The 14,633-nt window shown below is 33.3% G+C and overlaps 1 protein-coding gene across 5 annotated transcripts in view; it reads right to left on the bottom strand.

Annotated features, from left to right (window-relative positions):
* Positions 1-14,633, bottom strand: part of LOC114937862 (rap1 GTPase-activating protein 1) — a 142,111-nt gene that overhangs the window by 97,056 nt on the left and 30,422 nt on the right. Inside the window, exon 2 of one of the 5 annotated variants that reach the window (XM_029311785.2) lies at positions 13,408-13,739. The exons of 3 other annotated variants lie outside the window; for them this stretch is intronic. In XM_029311785.2, the coding sequence (XP_029167618.1) occupies positions 13,408-13,448 (41 nt within the window). In that variant the 5' untranslated portion in view covers positions 13,449-13,739. The remainder of the gene's footprint in view (positions 1-13,407; positions 13,740-14,633) is intronic. One more of the 5 variants, XM_085484246.1, reaches the window with a different exon arrangement.

Raw genomic sequence — 14,633 nt, 5'->3', positions numbered from 1 at the left:
AATGGATATCATTAGCAGCGTAATAAAAAGATACGAACAAAGCCGGTCGTTAAGATGATAATAATAATAATAATTATTTCTCTTAGCACGAGCGCTCGCGCGCGCGCGTTAATAACGACGGCTGAGAAACGCGTTGTGAAAAGCTGGTCGACTCTGGTGTTATTAGAAGGAAGGGAAAAAAAGAATGAAAATACAATGGTGGTCGTTACGTAACTTACTATATACGTATTGCGAACCTCGTAATGAACGACATCCACTTGCGTGCGACATCATCCGGCGTATGTGTGTGTCCGCCATATTTACGTGGTTAATATGGTGGACACACACATACACACGTGCTTTTTTCCTCTTATTATTTCGTTTTATTGCAAAATCCCGCGTGAGATCGCCGATAAATGTCACGTAATTATAAATAAATAAATCACGAAAAATAATGCAGATATATAGAGAGAAAATATCGTGCTCTTTAAGGGCACGCTGATTACGTCTAAGTTGTCGACAAGTATTATTTTCATTTAACTATTTATTGGCTATACGGAATAAAAAATCCTTTCAAGTATTTATAATATCAAATCCGGGTTATTATATATGTATATATAAAAAAAGACAAGAAAGCTAAATAATTACACTTTTCGTATCAGTCTTTTGCATTAGATCAACCTAATTTAGCAGCAAAAAACTCTAATTATTTATTTAACTTTCTTGTTTTTTATATACATATTGTATAGTAGCTCAGATTTGTTATTATTAATACTTTAATTCTGGTAAAGGATTTTTCATTCTGTGCAGCCAATAATTAAATAAAAATATTTATCGATAAAACATACACGCAGTCAGCATCCTCTTAATGATATTTTAATTTAAAATGCTATACACAGCTGATTGCGTGTCACGCCTACCGTTTGTCGAAACAAACGAATTTGCACAAATTTCGCGAACCGAAAATACGCTCTGTCGGGAAACGAATTCGAAATGCGCAGGGGCAAACAAACAATAACAATGCTCGAGCAACCCTCTCTCTTTGCGGGGTAAATCGGATACAGAATGAAAAAAGAAGAAAAAAAGTAGAACGATGGCGCGATGCGCGAAAACAATAAAAAGTTCCAAAGAATCGACCGAAACCCTCCTTCCTTTTGACAGCATCGCCGACTCGTTTTGACAGAGCTTGACGAATTCTGACACGAGGAACGAAAGGAGACTTCCGAAGAGGGTCGGAAAGACTGTACGGACAATTGAAATAATAAACTGATGCGCATGTTTGGAATGCAATCGCTGCAAACTGCATCATCGCATCGCGACGTAGTTTTTTATTTTATTTCAAGAAAAGCTGTCGTATATTTCTATTCATTTAAACAAACCTTACAAGATATTCCGCGATCGCTACTTTGAATTAAAAAATTATTATCATACGTACTATCTATGTATTTATTATTTCAACAGAATTGCGTTGATAAAAAATTCGATTTATAAATGGAGAATTTTTAGAAAAACTGCATCGTCACATCGCAATGTGGAAGTCTTTAATTTTATTTAAAGAAAAGAAAAGCAGTCGTATATTTCTATATATTTAAATAAGCCTTACAAGATGTTCCGCGATCGCTACTTTGAATAAAAAAATTATTATCATATGTACACTGAAAAAATTGGTTAACTTGACTAAACCTTTCAACTTCAATATTATTTTGTTAATTGAACCTATAAAAATATTTAAATTATATATAACATATTAAATTTAACAAAACGTATATATTTGACTTAAATACTAATATGTTGATTTAACAAAATAATAATTTAGTTGAAAGGTTTAATCAACTTAACACATTTTTCCAGTGTACTATCTATATGTAGGTATTTATTATTTTAACAAAATTGTTGGCAAAAAATTCGATTTAAATGGGGAATTTTTAGATGGAAACTTTTTGAAGAAAGCTTTACACAATCTCTGATAAGTTTTCAATATTTTCCATGGAAAATATCTTGATACTCTCTAAGCCTCGAAACGTGCGAAGGGATTTTACGAAATAATGCGAAATTTTCGAGTAGAGTATACAGATGGAATAAACGAAAACGCACACCCGCCCGGCCGGAAAATGCCACCGGAATGAAGAGGGAGCGCGAACTAAAGGGGGCCAGATTGGCCAAAAGGGTGGTGCCCCGCAGAAAAACCTGCCGGGGTACTCGATTCTCTCATTCATTCGTAGACGATCTCGTGCATCGGGGCGGCTCGAAAAGAGCGACGCGTTATTATTAATAGAAGGGACACGCGAACACAAAACTCCGGACTTGGGGTAGAGATTTCTCTCTCTCTCTTTCAGGGGTTCGTCCCATTTCAATTTGGCACCCGCTGCAGTGTCGGAGTTTATCTCGAGCGGATTAATTTCGTGGCTCGATACGTTTCGAATAGAAATTCCGCCTCGTTTTATTCCTCCTTTTTTGTCGGTTGTTGCGTGTACCGGAAGAATATAATCCCAGGAATAGAAACGGACGCACTAATGTATACAGACTGCTACAACGAATATGATTTCTTGTCAGAAACTCATGAATAATATTTTCTGAATGTAAGCAGATGCAAATATATTATCCAAAAAATATATACATATTTTTAATACAATTAATTAAGATATATTACAATTGAGTTTAAGATTTAGTAAAATAGACAATGAAAAAAAAAAAAACATTAATCTTTCGCGGGATTTTTTATTTCCTTGATGCTCAATCTGTATTCTGCTTAATCGCGAGCGAGTCTATTCTGAGATCGGATCTTACTCATCATACAATTCGATAGATAGACTCGATTATGCACAATGCCTTCCGTGACGATGAGGGAAAACCGTCATTGTCGCATTTCCGCCGTTGTCACATCACATTCCGCGATTCGATCGACATTTATCGTCTATTCGAAGCATTACAGGAATATATTGGCAGATTCATTCTGCATGTTTTAACATAATATCATATAAAAAAATTATTATAAAAATTTGTGTCCTAATTAAAAAACTGATTAAAAATATAAAAAATTGCAGTTTTCAAAGTAAACAATTTTACCAAAATTACAAGAGACTGATGAATAATTTGACATACATACTTTTACAATTAAAAGATTTCATGTTCAAGAATTCTAAGAGATTAAAAATGTGAATATATCTTCAATCTTAAAATTTTAAAAATTTAGATTAGTTTTATTTAGAAAAAAATTAATAATTTAATGTTTATAAATATATATTTTAAATTTTCATTTTTAGAATAAAAATTTTCAAATCTCGATTTAAATCTTCTTCTTGAAAGATACGGGACCTAGGTTTCGCTTACGTCGAATCTTTCAATTGATAATGTAGGTATATAATTAAATATGTTTCATGTGGCAAGAGTTTGATGTGAGCTACTGTGGCGCTCAATTACTCAATTGTTCGGCGCAAAGCAGCCAGGAGCAAATTGCTACACTCACAGAGTTTAACGAGGGTTAACTGTGGTATACCTAAAGTATACGCACTGTATAAGCAGCAAGGAGACGAAACGTCGGAATATGAAACGGCGCGACGCGTCGCAGGTCGTTTCTCCCGGTTCTTACTTCCGGCACGCGATTTCCGGTGAATTAAATCTGAGAAGGCCCATCAAGATATATCCCTGTGCTACGGAACTGGTAATTACAGTTAGCAACGGCGATAAGTATCATTGCTCGCGATAAAGTATACGAATCTCTCTTATTCTCGTCACGTTTATTTATATCGTATAGTTCTAAAAACGTTTAACAATTTTTTTTAGAAAAAAATAACATTTAACCATTTTTTTTTCTTAGAAAAAAATGTGTCTAATTCGAAATTTCTCCCTCAACTTAAATGCCAAGATATCAATATCTTTGATTTTGTAACAGATATTGAAGACGAAGGACTTCATCTGTGTAATTGAAAATATATAATTATATATAATAAATTATTTTCGGTTAAAATTGGAAATTGAGCAAAATTTGCTCCGACTTTCGACTGCGAAATATCTATAATAATAAATAAAAAATAATTTCGAGATGAGGGTGAAAAGATTTTTAGAAGTCGAAATCTGTCGACACAGCTGAAATGCCAAGATATCAATATCTTCAATTTTATAGCGGATATTAAAAATTTCATCTGTGCAAAATTGAAAATATATACTTAATTATATAATAAATTATTTTCAATTAAAATTGAAAATTAAGCAGAATTTGCTCCAACTTTCAACTACGAAATATCTAATAATAAATAATAAATAATTTCGGGATGAGAGAGTGAAAAGATTTTTGGAAGCCGTAATCTGTCGACACAGTCTTTTTCCTTGCACTTGCATACAATGTTGAGGTATTGTACGCGTTTCCACGGGATTAACATCGCGGCGAGAAACGTCGACAAAGCGGCTAGCGTGCGAACGTCATCGTGTCCCTCTCCACCGTTTCCTACGTAAAACGAATGGAAATCCTTCTTCCTGTCGGCGCTTCGTAAATCGAGCTGATGTCCCTTTCCACGGGGACGTTGACTAACGACGTATAAAGGCAGGATGTGTAAAGGTACGCGCCGGCGCGCGCGAAAGGATAAAGGAGATCAAAGAAACCGAGACGCGCGCGAGCGTCTTATTATCCGCGAGGAGTCCATTTATTTAAATGGATGGCGTTTAAGAAAAAGTTTGCCGTGTCGACGAGCCTTTCAGAGTGGGAAATTGAAGCCGTTATATAAACAGCTTCTTTTTTTCCCGATATAATTAAGTTTTTCTAGAATTATTTCTAGGATTTATATAGAATGTTCTTGGAACACCTTTTCTCGATTTCCCCACAATTTCCGTTTTTAAATTGGTTTCTTCGTTCTACGTAGAAATTAAAATACCATAAAAATATTCCCGTACGCATCTTAAATTGCGCCAAATATTTCTCCTCTTTCAAAGATAAAGATTTCTTTTTATGTGTGTGCAATTTTATTATTTTATATATTATTAAAAAATATATATGTATATATTCTTTTTGGATTTTCGTGATGTATATAAATTGAAGCCTTTATTCAACTTTTAATTTAAAATTTGTATTATTATTCTTGGTGGATATTTATTTTACACAAGTGTATGTGTGTGTTTCAACAAAGATAAATATATAACACTGATAAAATTACATCATTGCAATAATATTTAATTTTTCTTCATTGAGAGAGAAAGGGGAGTCTCTAATAAAATAAAATTAAATTAATAAACAAAAATATTATAAAAACAATAAACTCGCACACGTTTCTCTCCTGCAATTTTACATATATATGGCGTTTGATGTATCGTGTATGTACATGCATGTCACTTTATAGGCTGATTTCCATGCATTATTTCTATCGCTCCTCTCGCGTCGTCGCGACACGCGAGAAAAAAAATTGGGAAGACACGAGAATATATATCCCGTGAATATATTTTCGTATTCAACGATTACCTCTCCGTGAGGAGAAAAGCGAATTCTCGCAAGTATTCATGGCGCGAGCTCGATATTCCTCTTGTTTGCGAACACGCATGTGTACGAATAAACGCATACGATAATATACTGGGTGACGACGAGCGAATGGAGAATTCGTTGTGAATGGTTATTGTATGATCGAACTCTATTTTAAATACTCTTTAAATAACTAATGTGGAAAAAAAATGTTATCTCCAAGAAATATCGTCGTTGAAGCGATAAAAATGGAAAGCGATAACATTCGCTCGAAATCATAATTTATTTGAGCGTGATTCGTGAAATAATTTTGCAACTCTCGGGAAGACGACGATTATATCATTATGTATATTTCATTCGATTTCTGATAGATATTTCAGAGGAAAAGCCATTATCGCGGATCTTTTTAAGGATAATATCGACGTATCAGAAGCCGCAGACGACGACAATAAATTAGCTCTTTCCCGCCGTGACCTCGATATTTAGCATTAATGCTGTTCGTCCCAATGGAAAACGCGAAGGCAAGCAAAGGTGGGTTGGTTTGCGAGATCGCTTTAAAGGGTAGGTCGTACCATTATCCGCAAAGTACAATGTTTATACCTCGAAGCTAGAGCAAAACTAGGGATTTCTACTGCTTGCGAGTGGAAGGTCAAGTGTCTCCATCACATTCAACATTTTTCCTCTCGTCTCGATAATACAGTAATAGTAAACGTTAAAAAAATATTTCTTCGAGAAAGAACTGACGCGAAAAAAATTCCAAGCTATTCGCTTCTTTTATTCGCATTAAAACGAGAGCAATTTTACTACTCGGTTGGTTTTAAATAGATTTACACAAGATTTAAAATTACATGATTATGCTAGATTTTTTCCGACTCAGCATAATCATAAAATATTGCTACTCATATTACAGATTACATGTAATGAATCATTAATTATATTTCATATGAAATTCTTATATATTTTCAAGATTAAAAATATTCCACTGAACGTGGAATTACACATAGAAAATGCTAGTAATGTATAAACGCAATAAAATAATATTATAAATAAAATAGATAAGTGTTTATAAAATAAAGTTCTAATAAAGTAAAAATAGTAAATTTAAAATTACGTATAATTTTTACATAAAAAGAATAATTTTACATATATTTTTACATCAATATGTATTTTCACTTTAAAAAGTATGGGCAAAAAATTACAGTGATAATCAAGTAATATTTTTCCAATTGTGAACAAGTAATTTTCATGTAAAAGTACATGAATTTTTTTCAATATGTGCACTATAAAAAAAAACTAAATTAATACATATTTAGTTCAATTCTGTCAAATAAATCATTTATTTGAAACAAATATTATTAGTTTCAAATAAATGCTTTATTTGACAGTATTGACATACATACTTCTAAGAATTAACTAAATTTTTTTTAGTGTGTCGAGTATATTTTCTTCTTACTGAACGTAGGTTTCTATAGATTCGAGGTAGATGAAACAGAACACCCCGTACATTCGCGTGCATAGGTATACGCACGCGAAGAAAGTCCCGCGTTCACGTCGCGGGTGTCAAGAGATTATTGCTCGAACTCACGAATGAGCCGGGTCATAGTACATTGCGCCCTATAGTCGATTTCAAAAGCGATTGCCCGCACGATCGGCGAGGCACACCATATATACATTTTTCATTACTATAGATAATTATTAAATTATACATACAGCTTCCATATTTACGTATAATTCATATTCTCTGATGCACTTATGAATATGTACATTTTCTCTTGGAATTTACCCTGAAAATCATGATAATTGGATGAAGAATTTTATAAAGTTTCTCTAATTAATAATTTACCACAATAAAAAATATTAAGATGTACACAGTAAATTTTACTAATAAAATTAATCGAACATATTTTATATCTTATTGTGTAGATATTAATATTTTTTATTGCGATGAATATTAATCAGAGAAACTCTTATAAAATTTTCCAATATCATATTGTTTCACGATTACCATGATTTTTAGGGTAAATTCTAAAAAAAAATTCTCTCTGTGTAAGAATAATGTATTATAAATTAATTAACGAAATTAAATTGTATAAAAATTGACAATACCGACTCTAATGTTAAATAAAAAATAATTTAATATATAAATAGCATATATAATACACAAGATTATAATTATAATCAATAATCAATTGACATAATTAAATTAATAAAATAATTGTAGAATGAATGAATTAATATACATATGTATATCAAAATTAATGTTGACCAATATAATTTATAATAATTTTTCTGTGGTAGAGATAAAAATAAAATATGACGATAAAAAATGCGGTAAGTAGATCAGAGTTGAGTAAATGAAATTTTGCGAAAATATACTTGGTGTCTCATACGTGAATCGACAGAAGTATCAAGGACAGTGGGAAAGAGCGTAGCTTAAGCAATCAGAGATTATCTAATCGTGCAATTTTCCTCGCGTCTTACTTTCATCTGCAACTGGTTTTACTACTTTTAACATATAAGGTATACGAGCACTTGGCGAGTCACGTCAGTCTCGGTAATTATTATCACGTTTTAAGTGCAACCGCCGCGCCGTTTTGCTACCTCGTGATTCTCGGAATTAAATATAATTGTTAAATATAATTGTCATATTATCAAATTTTTATTAGCGATAAAAAGAACAGTCCTTCGGAATATTCCAACGCTTTCGGCTACATAAAAAAGAGAAAGAGAGAGAATGCGAGAGAAAGAAGAAAGTATATATCTCAGAAAAATATTATTGTAAATAATGTTGAAATTGCTCAAAATAATTTTAATAAATACTAATATAAATTAAGGTGTATAAAGAAACAGACTGATTCCTTATAAAAAGCACGAAATAAAAAAATACTCAATTTTCGAAGAAAAAATTTTACATTATTTAATGTAAAATATTTCGCGATCTGTACTATATATACATACTTTAGCGAGATATTTGCCGTGTTAAAAAAAAATTCTACGACCGAAATATTTTACAGCTTACTCGTATCCCTTCTTCGATATCGAGAAACTCGAGTGTACTGTAAATTCTGGCTGTCCGGTTTATCCTTCCACGTTTATATCAATTCTTCCGTTACGTTGTGGCACCTCGCCCGAAAAATGTCCACGGCCGGTTGCACGCGATTCACCCCGACGGTTACATCCTTTCCTTTTCAAAACGTGACGCAAGACGTGAGGAGACAATCCGCGCGGAAGTGGGCGTGCACAGTGTGCTTAAGGATCGAGAACCTGATTTTTTTTTTTTTTCGTAGTCGACACGGCACTGCGTTTCTTATGCGCGACGCGACGGTTGGATCCTCCCGGTTGCTCGCCCTTTGATATTTTCATTCTTTTCCGACATTAGCATAATTCCATTCACGTTATATTTGCTTAATCAAATTTTCATTGTGTCAACTTATGAATGAACGGTAGAAAGTGTTTCAAATCGTTTCTCTATTCGCTCTGTATATAAACTCCTACGAGGAGTTGATTCTGTAAATTTTGTAGAGAAATGTCGTCACGTGATCGAACGAATAAACTCGAAATATCGAAAATATCGGAAGAAAAAAGTGCAGGTAATTTACAACTTTTATAACATTCACTTAAGTATTAATTCGCAAAGGATTAAAATACTCGCACAAGATGAAAATCTTGCACATTATGAATTTAAAATCTACTCTTTTATGCAACTCTTTTCTATAATCGTAAGTTCTAAAAATTTACGAACGCTGAAAAAAAGATTTGTTAACTTGATTAAATCTTTCAACGAAATATTATTTTGTTAATTAAACATGTAAAAATATTTAAAATTAAATGTAACATATTAAATCTAACAAAACGTATATTTCACTTAAATACTAATATATGTTCAATTAACAAAATAGTAATTTAGTTGAAAGGTTTTAGTTAACAAATTTTTTTTCAGTGAACACGCGAAAAGAGCTAATCATTAATTTTAAAGAATCTTTTTTATATTCTTATTTTATTGTACAAAAAAAATTTGTAATAATTTTGTACACTGAAAAAAGAATGACTAAATTAATACATATTTAGTTCAATACTGTCAAATGAATCATTTATTTGAAACAAATAAATATTCAATTGTTTTAAAAAGGATTTTCTTATATCAAATAAATATTTTTCATATCAAATAAATATTATTAGTTTCATATAAATGATTCATTTGGCAGTATTGAAATAAATACTTATTCAAATGAAATAAATTTTTTTTCAGTGTACTCGTTCACGATTATTATTTTACTCGGTTCAAGTAACCGTCTGAAACACGCTGTATATTCGTACATACATACGAATACATTCACGTAGGTAGTATATCCGATGTAAACGGAACCTGGACAGAGTCTTTGCCTCGAAGAGTATCGTTTCCACGAATAAAGCATGCGCGTTCCAAGCAATGTGTCTATAAAGGATAAAGTCCGACACGGAAAACGAAGAGAAAAAAAGAGGATCGCTGTGCAAGATATTTATCCTTATAAAGGAAAGGAGAGAGAGAAGCAAAATATATTCAAAAGAAAATAAAATCATGACGAGGTTATAATTAATTTAGCGATTTTAATAAAAGAATTCGTAATGAGAGCAAGAAAGGCGGTCTGTCTGTACATCCTTATAAGGATTTGCGGAAACGGAAATTTGTTGTGCCGAGAAATGAAGAAATTTTTAATATTATATACGCTGCTGGAACTATCAGTCCGTGGATCTGCGAAAATCGCGAAAAATTGAACAACAACCGTAAATTCGAGGCAGGCGTATATGTTTGTAACCGGAAATTTACGAGCAGACAGTTTTACGAAAACAAGGATGTTTATGCGGAAATTCGCGAGATTCGCGTAAACTAGTATATCCGAATAACGGGAAAAATATAGGTTTCGCAAACTGGAGTGCGAAAGAAGTTCTCATTTCTCCGAATAGTATATATACCATATATATATATATATATATATATATACGTATAATCGACCTAAATTCAAGACTTATGTAGTACCTATTTGTGACGAGTGTTTCAAATTACGATTTATTATATATCGTACGTATAAAGCATGAAGCCCGTATAAATACGGTAAACTGATTTTCCACGGCAATCTTCTTCGATCAATGATTCAAAGCGTCATTGTAAATTGCCGATGCGGGACATCGCAAAGCGATATATCATCTCGTTATTATCGGCGTTCGTCATGCCATATAATCGCTCTTATTGCGCCAGTGTAAACGTTACGTATCGCTTTTTCTTTGAAATCGTAATAAATTGCGCTCTCGGGAATTTTCATGCATTCCGCGGTTTCGCGTTTCCTGACTCGTTTCCCCATAATTTCCTATATCGCGAGATATAGGATAAACACGATGACACATCGATTAAATCGCACTTCCTACCGTCGTGTCGATATTCCATATTGTGTCAACGTCTATATTACTAATTCCGAAAATGAAGCAATTTTCAAGAAGAATTGTATATTAAATAGAATTTCAATTTTTCTTAATTTTTTTAAAGAAAATTAATATAAATTGCAATTTTTCGCGTTTTAATTTTTAGTACACTGAAAAAAATTTAATTCAAATAAATATTTATTTCAATACTGCTTAATTAATCATTTATTTGAAACTAATAATATTGATTTGATGTGAAAAATATTTATTTAATAAAAGAAAATCATTTTGAAAATATTTTCAACAGATATATAAATATTTATTTGTTTGAAATAAAGGATTTAGTAGGCAGAGTATTGAAATAAATATTAATTGAATAATTTTTGTCAAGAATTTTATAGAGGGAAGTTGAATCGACAGCCAAAAATTTTAATTGGACGGCATATCTTCGCATCGTTCCTAGTCTATCTGTTGACTAGTCGAGTCGAATCGGGTAACGCGACGAATAACAAGCGTGTCGGCGTGCGTGCACGCGTAAATACGGTGTCGGAAAAGTTTCACCGCGAGCGAAACCTTACGCGTTCGCTTAGCTCGACGACGCTCTCGACCTCGTTCGATTAATTTGCCAACACGTTTCGCACCCACGAGGCGCCCCGTCATTACACATGCGTATCCCGGATGAACGGACAGTGTGGGCCGACGCAAGGAATATGAGCAGGAAATTAGAAATATATCCGCGTCACACAGCAACGGCCGAGTGTGCAGATATGGCCGCGAATAAGAGGGAATTGCATCACTCGTAATGACCTACGTGTGCATTTTTTTCTCACGCTGCCGCGGTACGAGACAACGCAGAAAACTGCCGGTGTATAAGGTAATGCCGAGGACAACGAGAAATGCAAATGATGAACCTGTCTTGTCGCAAAACTTATTTCACAAATTCTACGATTGAATTCATTTATGACGCGATTGTGAAGGTTATTAATATTATTTTATATCATTTCAAATTATATTTTATAATATTAATATTAATATTAAGGTAAATTAATAGGCTTTTCTCGAGCTATAATAAGAACTTGATATTTTAAAAACACGATGTCTTATAATTAAAGAAACATTAAATTGAAAAAATATAAAGTCCTTATTATAGCTCGAGAAAAGCCTATTAATTTACCTTAATATTGTGTTCCCGAGCTTATTTTTAAATAATTAATTAATATTACCATGTTTACTATTATTTAGAATAATTATATTTAATTATATTTAATCTTTAATTAAAATACAAAAATAATAAAATAAATACAGGAAATATGACGAAGTCAAATTATAATATTGTGAAATATTACAACAAATCTATGCGCGTTCCTAAACATTAATATTAATATTATAAAATATAAAAATTTCAAATAATAATATAAAAAAAAAACTTAATAAATGATCGTAACACCACAATCCATTCCTTCTTAAAGAGGCTGCATTGAAACCAGAGCTTAAATGCGTGGACCGAATTAATTCGTCTGCGATAAGCGAGCAGACTGGTAGCCTGGTTCCTCTCGAGGAGGACGTTGAGAGTGCTCTATAAATTTCGGGGCTGCTTTTGTCGCTTTCGCTCTTAGGCTGTTCCAATTTCATCCCGAGCTCGATCGAGCTGCATCAAGCGCGCGTTTAAAAGAGACGAGCGCGTCGTTATATGCACCCGAAGCGGGAAAGAATGATCAGCCTTGTTCTCCCCCACGGTGGGGGTTCATTGGTATTCCGGATACGCGATACGCGCGTTTCTAGTGGCCGAGATCGGTGCGGCTACTCGCGCGCACCAAGAGCTTTAACGATCGTAATTTTATAATATATATTGCTGATGCAAGCGATGCCTTTCGTCGCGTCGAAATACCACGGTGGATTAATAAAACGATGACAAGCTCACGTGACATTGTTTCAAAGAGAACAAAATTTATTCCTACTTTCAATTCTGCGCGCAATTTGTGACAGAGTCAAATATCGAAAATATTTATTATATTTTTTTTAATTTAAAATATATTATATATATGTACACAGAGAGAATTTTCTCTTGAAATTTATTCCGAAAATCATGGTAGTTGGAAGAATTTTATAAGAGTTTTTCTCTGATTAATATTTATTACATTAACATTATTAATATCTACCGCAATAAGATATAAGTAAAAGATGTTCGATTAACTTTACTATGTACATAGTAATATGTATATATTAATATTTTTTATTGCGATAAATATTAATCAGAGAAATTCTTATAAAATTCTTCCAATATATTATCTCACGAGTCTCTCCATGTAAACATATTAATATTAATTAAAATTACATATATATAATTATATGTATAATTATAATTATTATATATATGTATATATAATTAGATATTGAATTTTATATATTATAATGACACCTCGATCACAAATAACAATTGTGTTAGCACAATCTTAGATATCTAAGCTGGTAATATAATTATACAATACAATAACTCGATGAAAATTTGCTCGAAATTGGAGGCCAAGCACATTTCGCAGATATGATATTCTATTCTATAAGTGCATACGATGTACAGCACTCACCCGGTATCGCCGATGTAATCCAGCATGCGTATCTTCAGCATGTCGTATGCCGAATCGACGGCGACCCGTCACATGTGCGAGACCTCCGGTCAGAGATCGGAATCGTCGTCGATGCTGAAATAATCGCACGTCACCGAAGACCGATATTCCGAGCGGGTCTAACACGATTTATCGAACGGTATCACGTCCCCGATGCCTCGAAACGAAGTCGCGCGCGTTTTACCGCGAGTCACCTCCGCGCAGAAAACAAGCACATTTGTTCGATCGTTGAACGCAAAAGGGTCTGGATTTTTATCAGATACTTAAATAATTTCAAAAGTGTAATAACGATGCTGTAACACATTAAGATATTCAAAGCTTAAACTTATATTAATTAAATGTCATCTAGTATTAAATGCAGAAATCCGCATTCGAAATTTATATATATATAATATTTATTATTATTAATATTTAGTACATTTAAATATGTACGCGTCGAAAAATTATAACAGGCAAGAATGATAAGTAGACTCTAATAAATTGTGGTTAAGAATATTATCTTGCCAACAGATATACCTGTTTTTTTTAGCAAAAAAAGAAGTACGTTAAACGTTGTGTATAAGACGTACTTAAATATCGGCAAATTAGGACATTAAACGCAATTAGAGCAATGTAATAGCCGCCGTGGCTCGTTAGCTAACGTAAATAACGATTTTATCGAGAAATTGGTTTCCCAGGAGGGAAGAGATACGTGAGATCTCTCGAGGGAAACGACGGGTTCTCTCCGATCGAGTCCGGCGAGAGGACACGATCTTGGGATGAATTCGCAACAACGTGTGCACGTGTGTTCCGTCCAAGTCAATAGTCCCTCTCTCGCGATTACACCCGCCTCTCTCAAGATAACGCGGCCCCTGGTCCCGTTATCGTTCGCGATCGATTAATTCCCCCGATGCCGTTTCTTCGAGGTGTACGGTCATCGCGACACGGAAGAGAGACCCGCGGACGGATCATTTTTTTTTTTTTTTTTTTCGTCTCGAGATCGTCTCGCGAGCAGGAAGCCCCGATATGTCATCGTCTCGTAATTAACTCCCGGCATGTGTTCGCCTCAATTTCAAGCCTCGTTTCAAATTATCCGTTATATTAATTTCTTTCCCCGATTAATATGCACTCGGTGACAGTTTATTTTCCGTTAAAGTAGATTAAACCATTCACACAGGCGCCTCTATTTCTTATTTTCTTCGATATTT

The sequence above is a fragment of the Nylanderia fulva genome, unplaced genomic scaffold (genome assembly GCF_048542155.1).
Source record: "Nylanderia fulva isolate GAGA-0341 unplaced genomic scaffold, ASM4854215v1 Scaffold3, whole genome shotgun sequence".
Taxonomy (NCBI): Eukaryota; Metazoa; Arthropoda; class Insecta; order Hymenoptera; family Formicidae; genus Nylanderia; species Nylanderia fulva.
The sequence above is the reverse complement of the archived record's forward strand: the minus strand, read 5'-3'. Positions and strand labels throughout refer to the sequence as shown.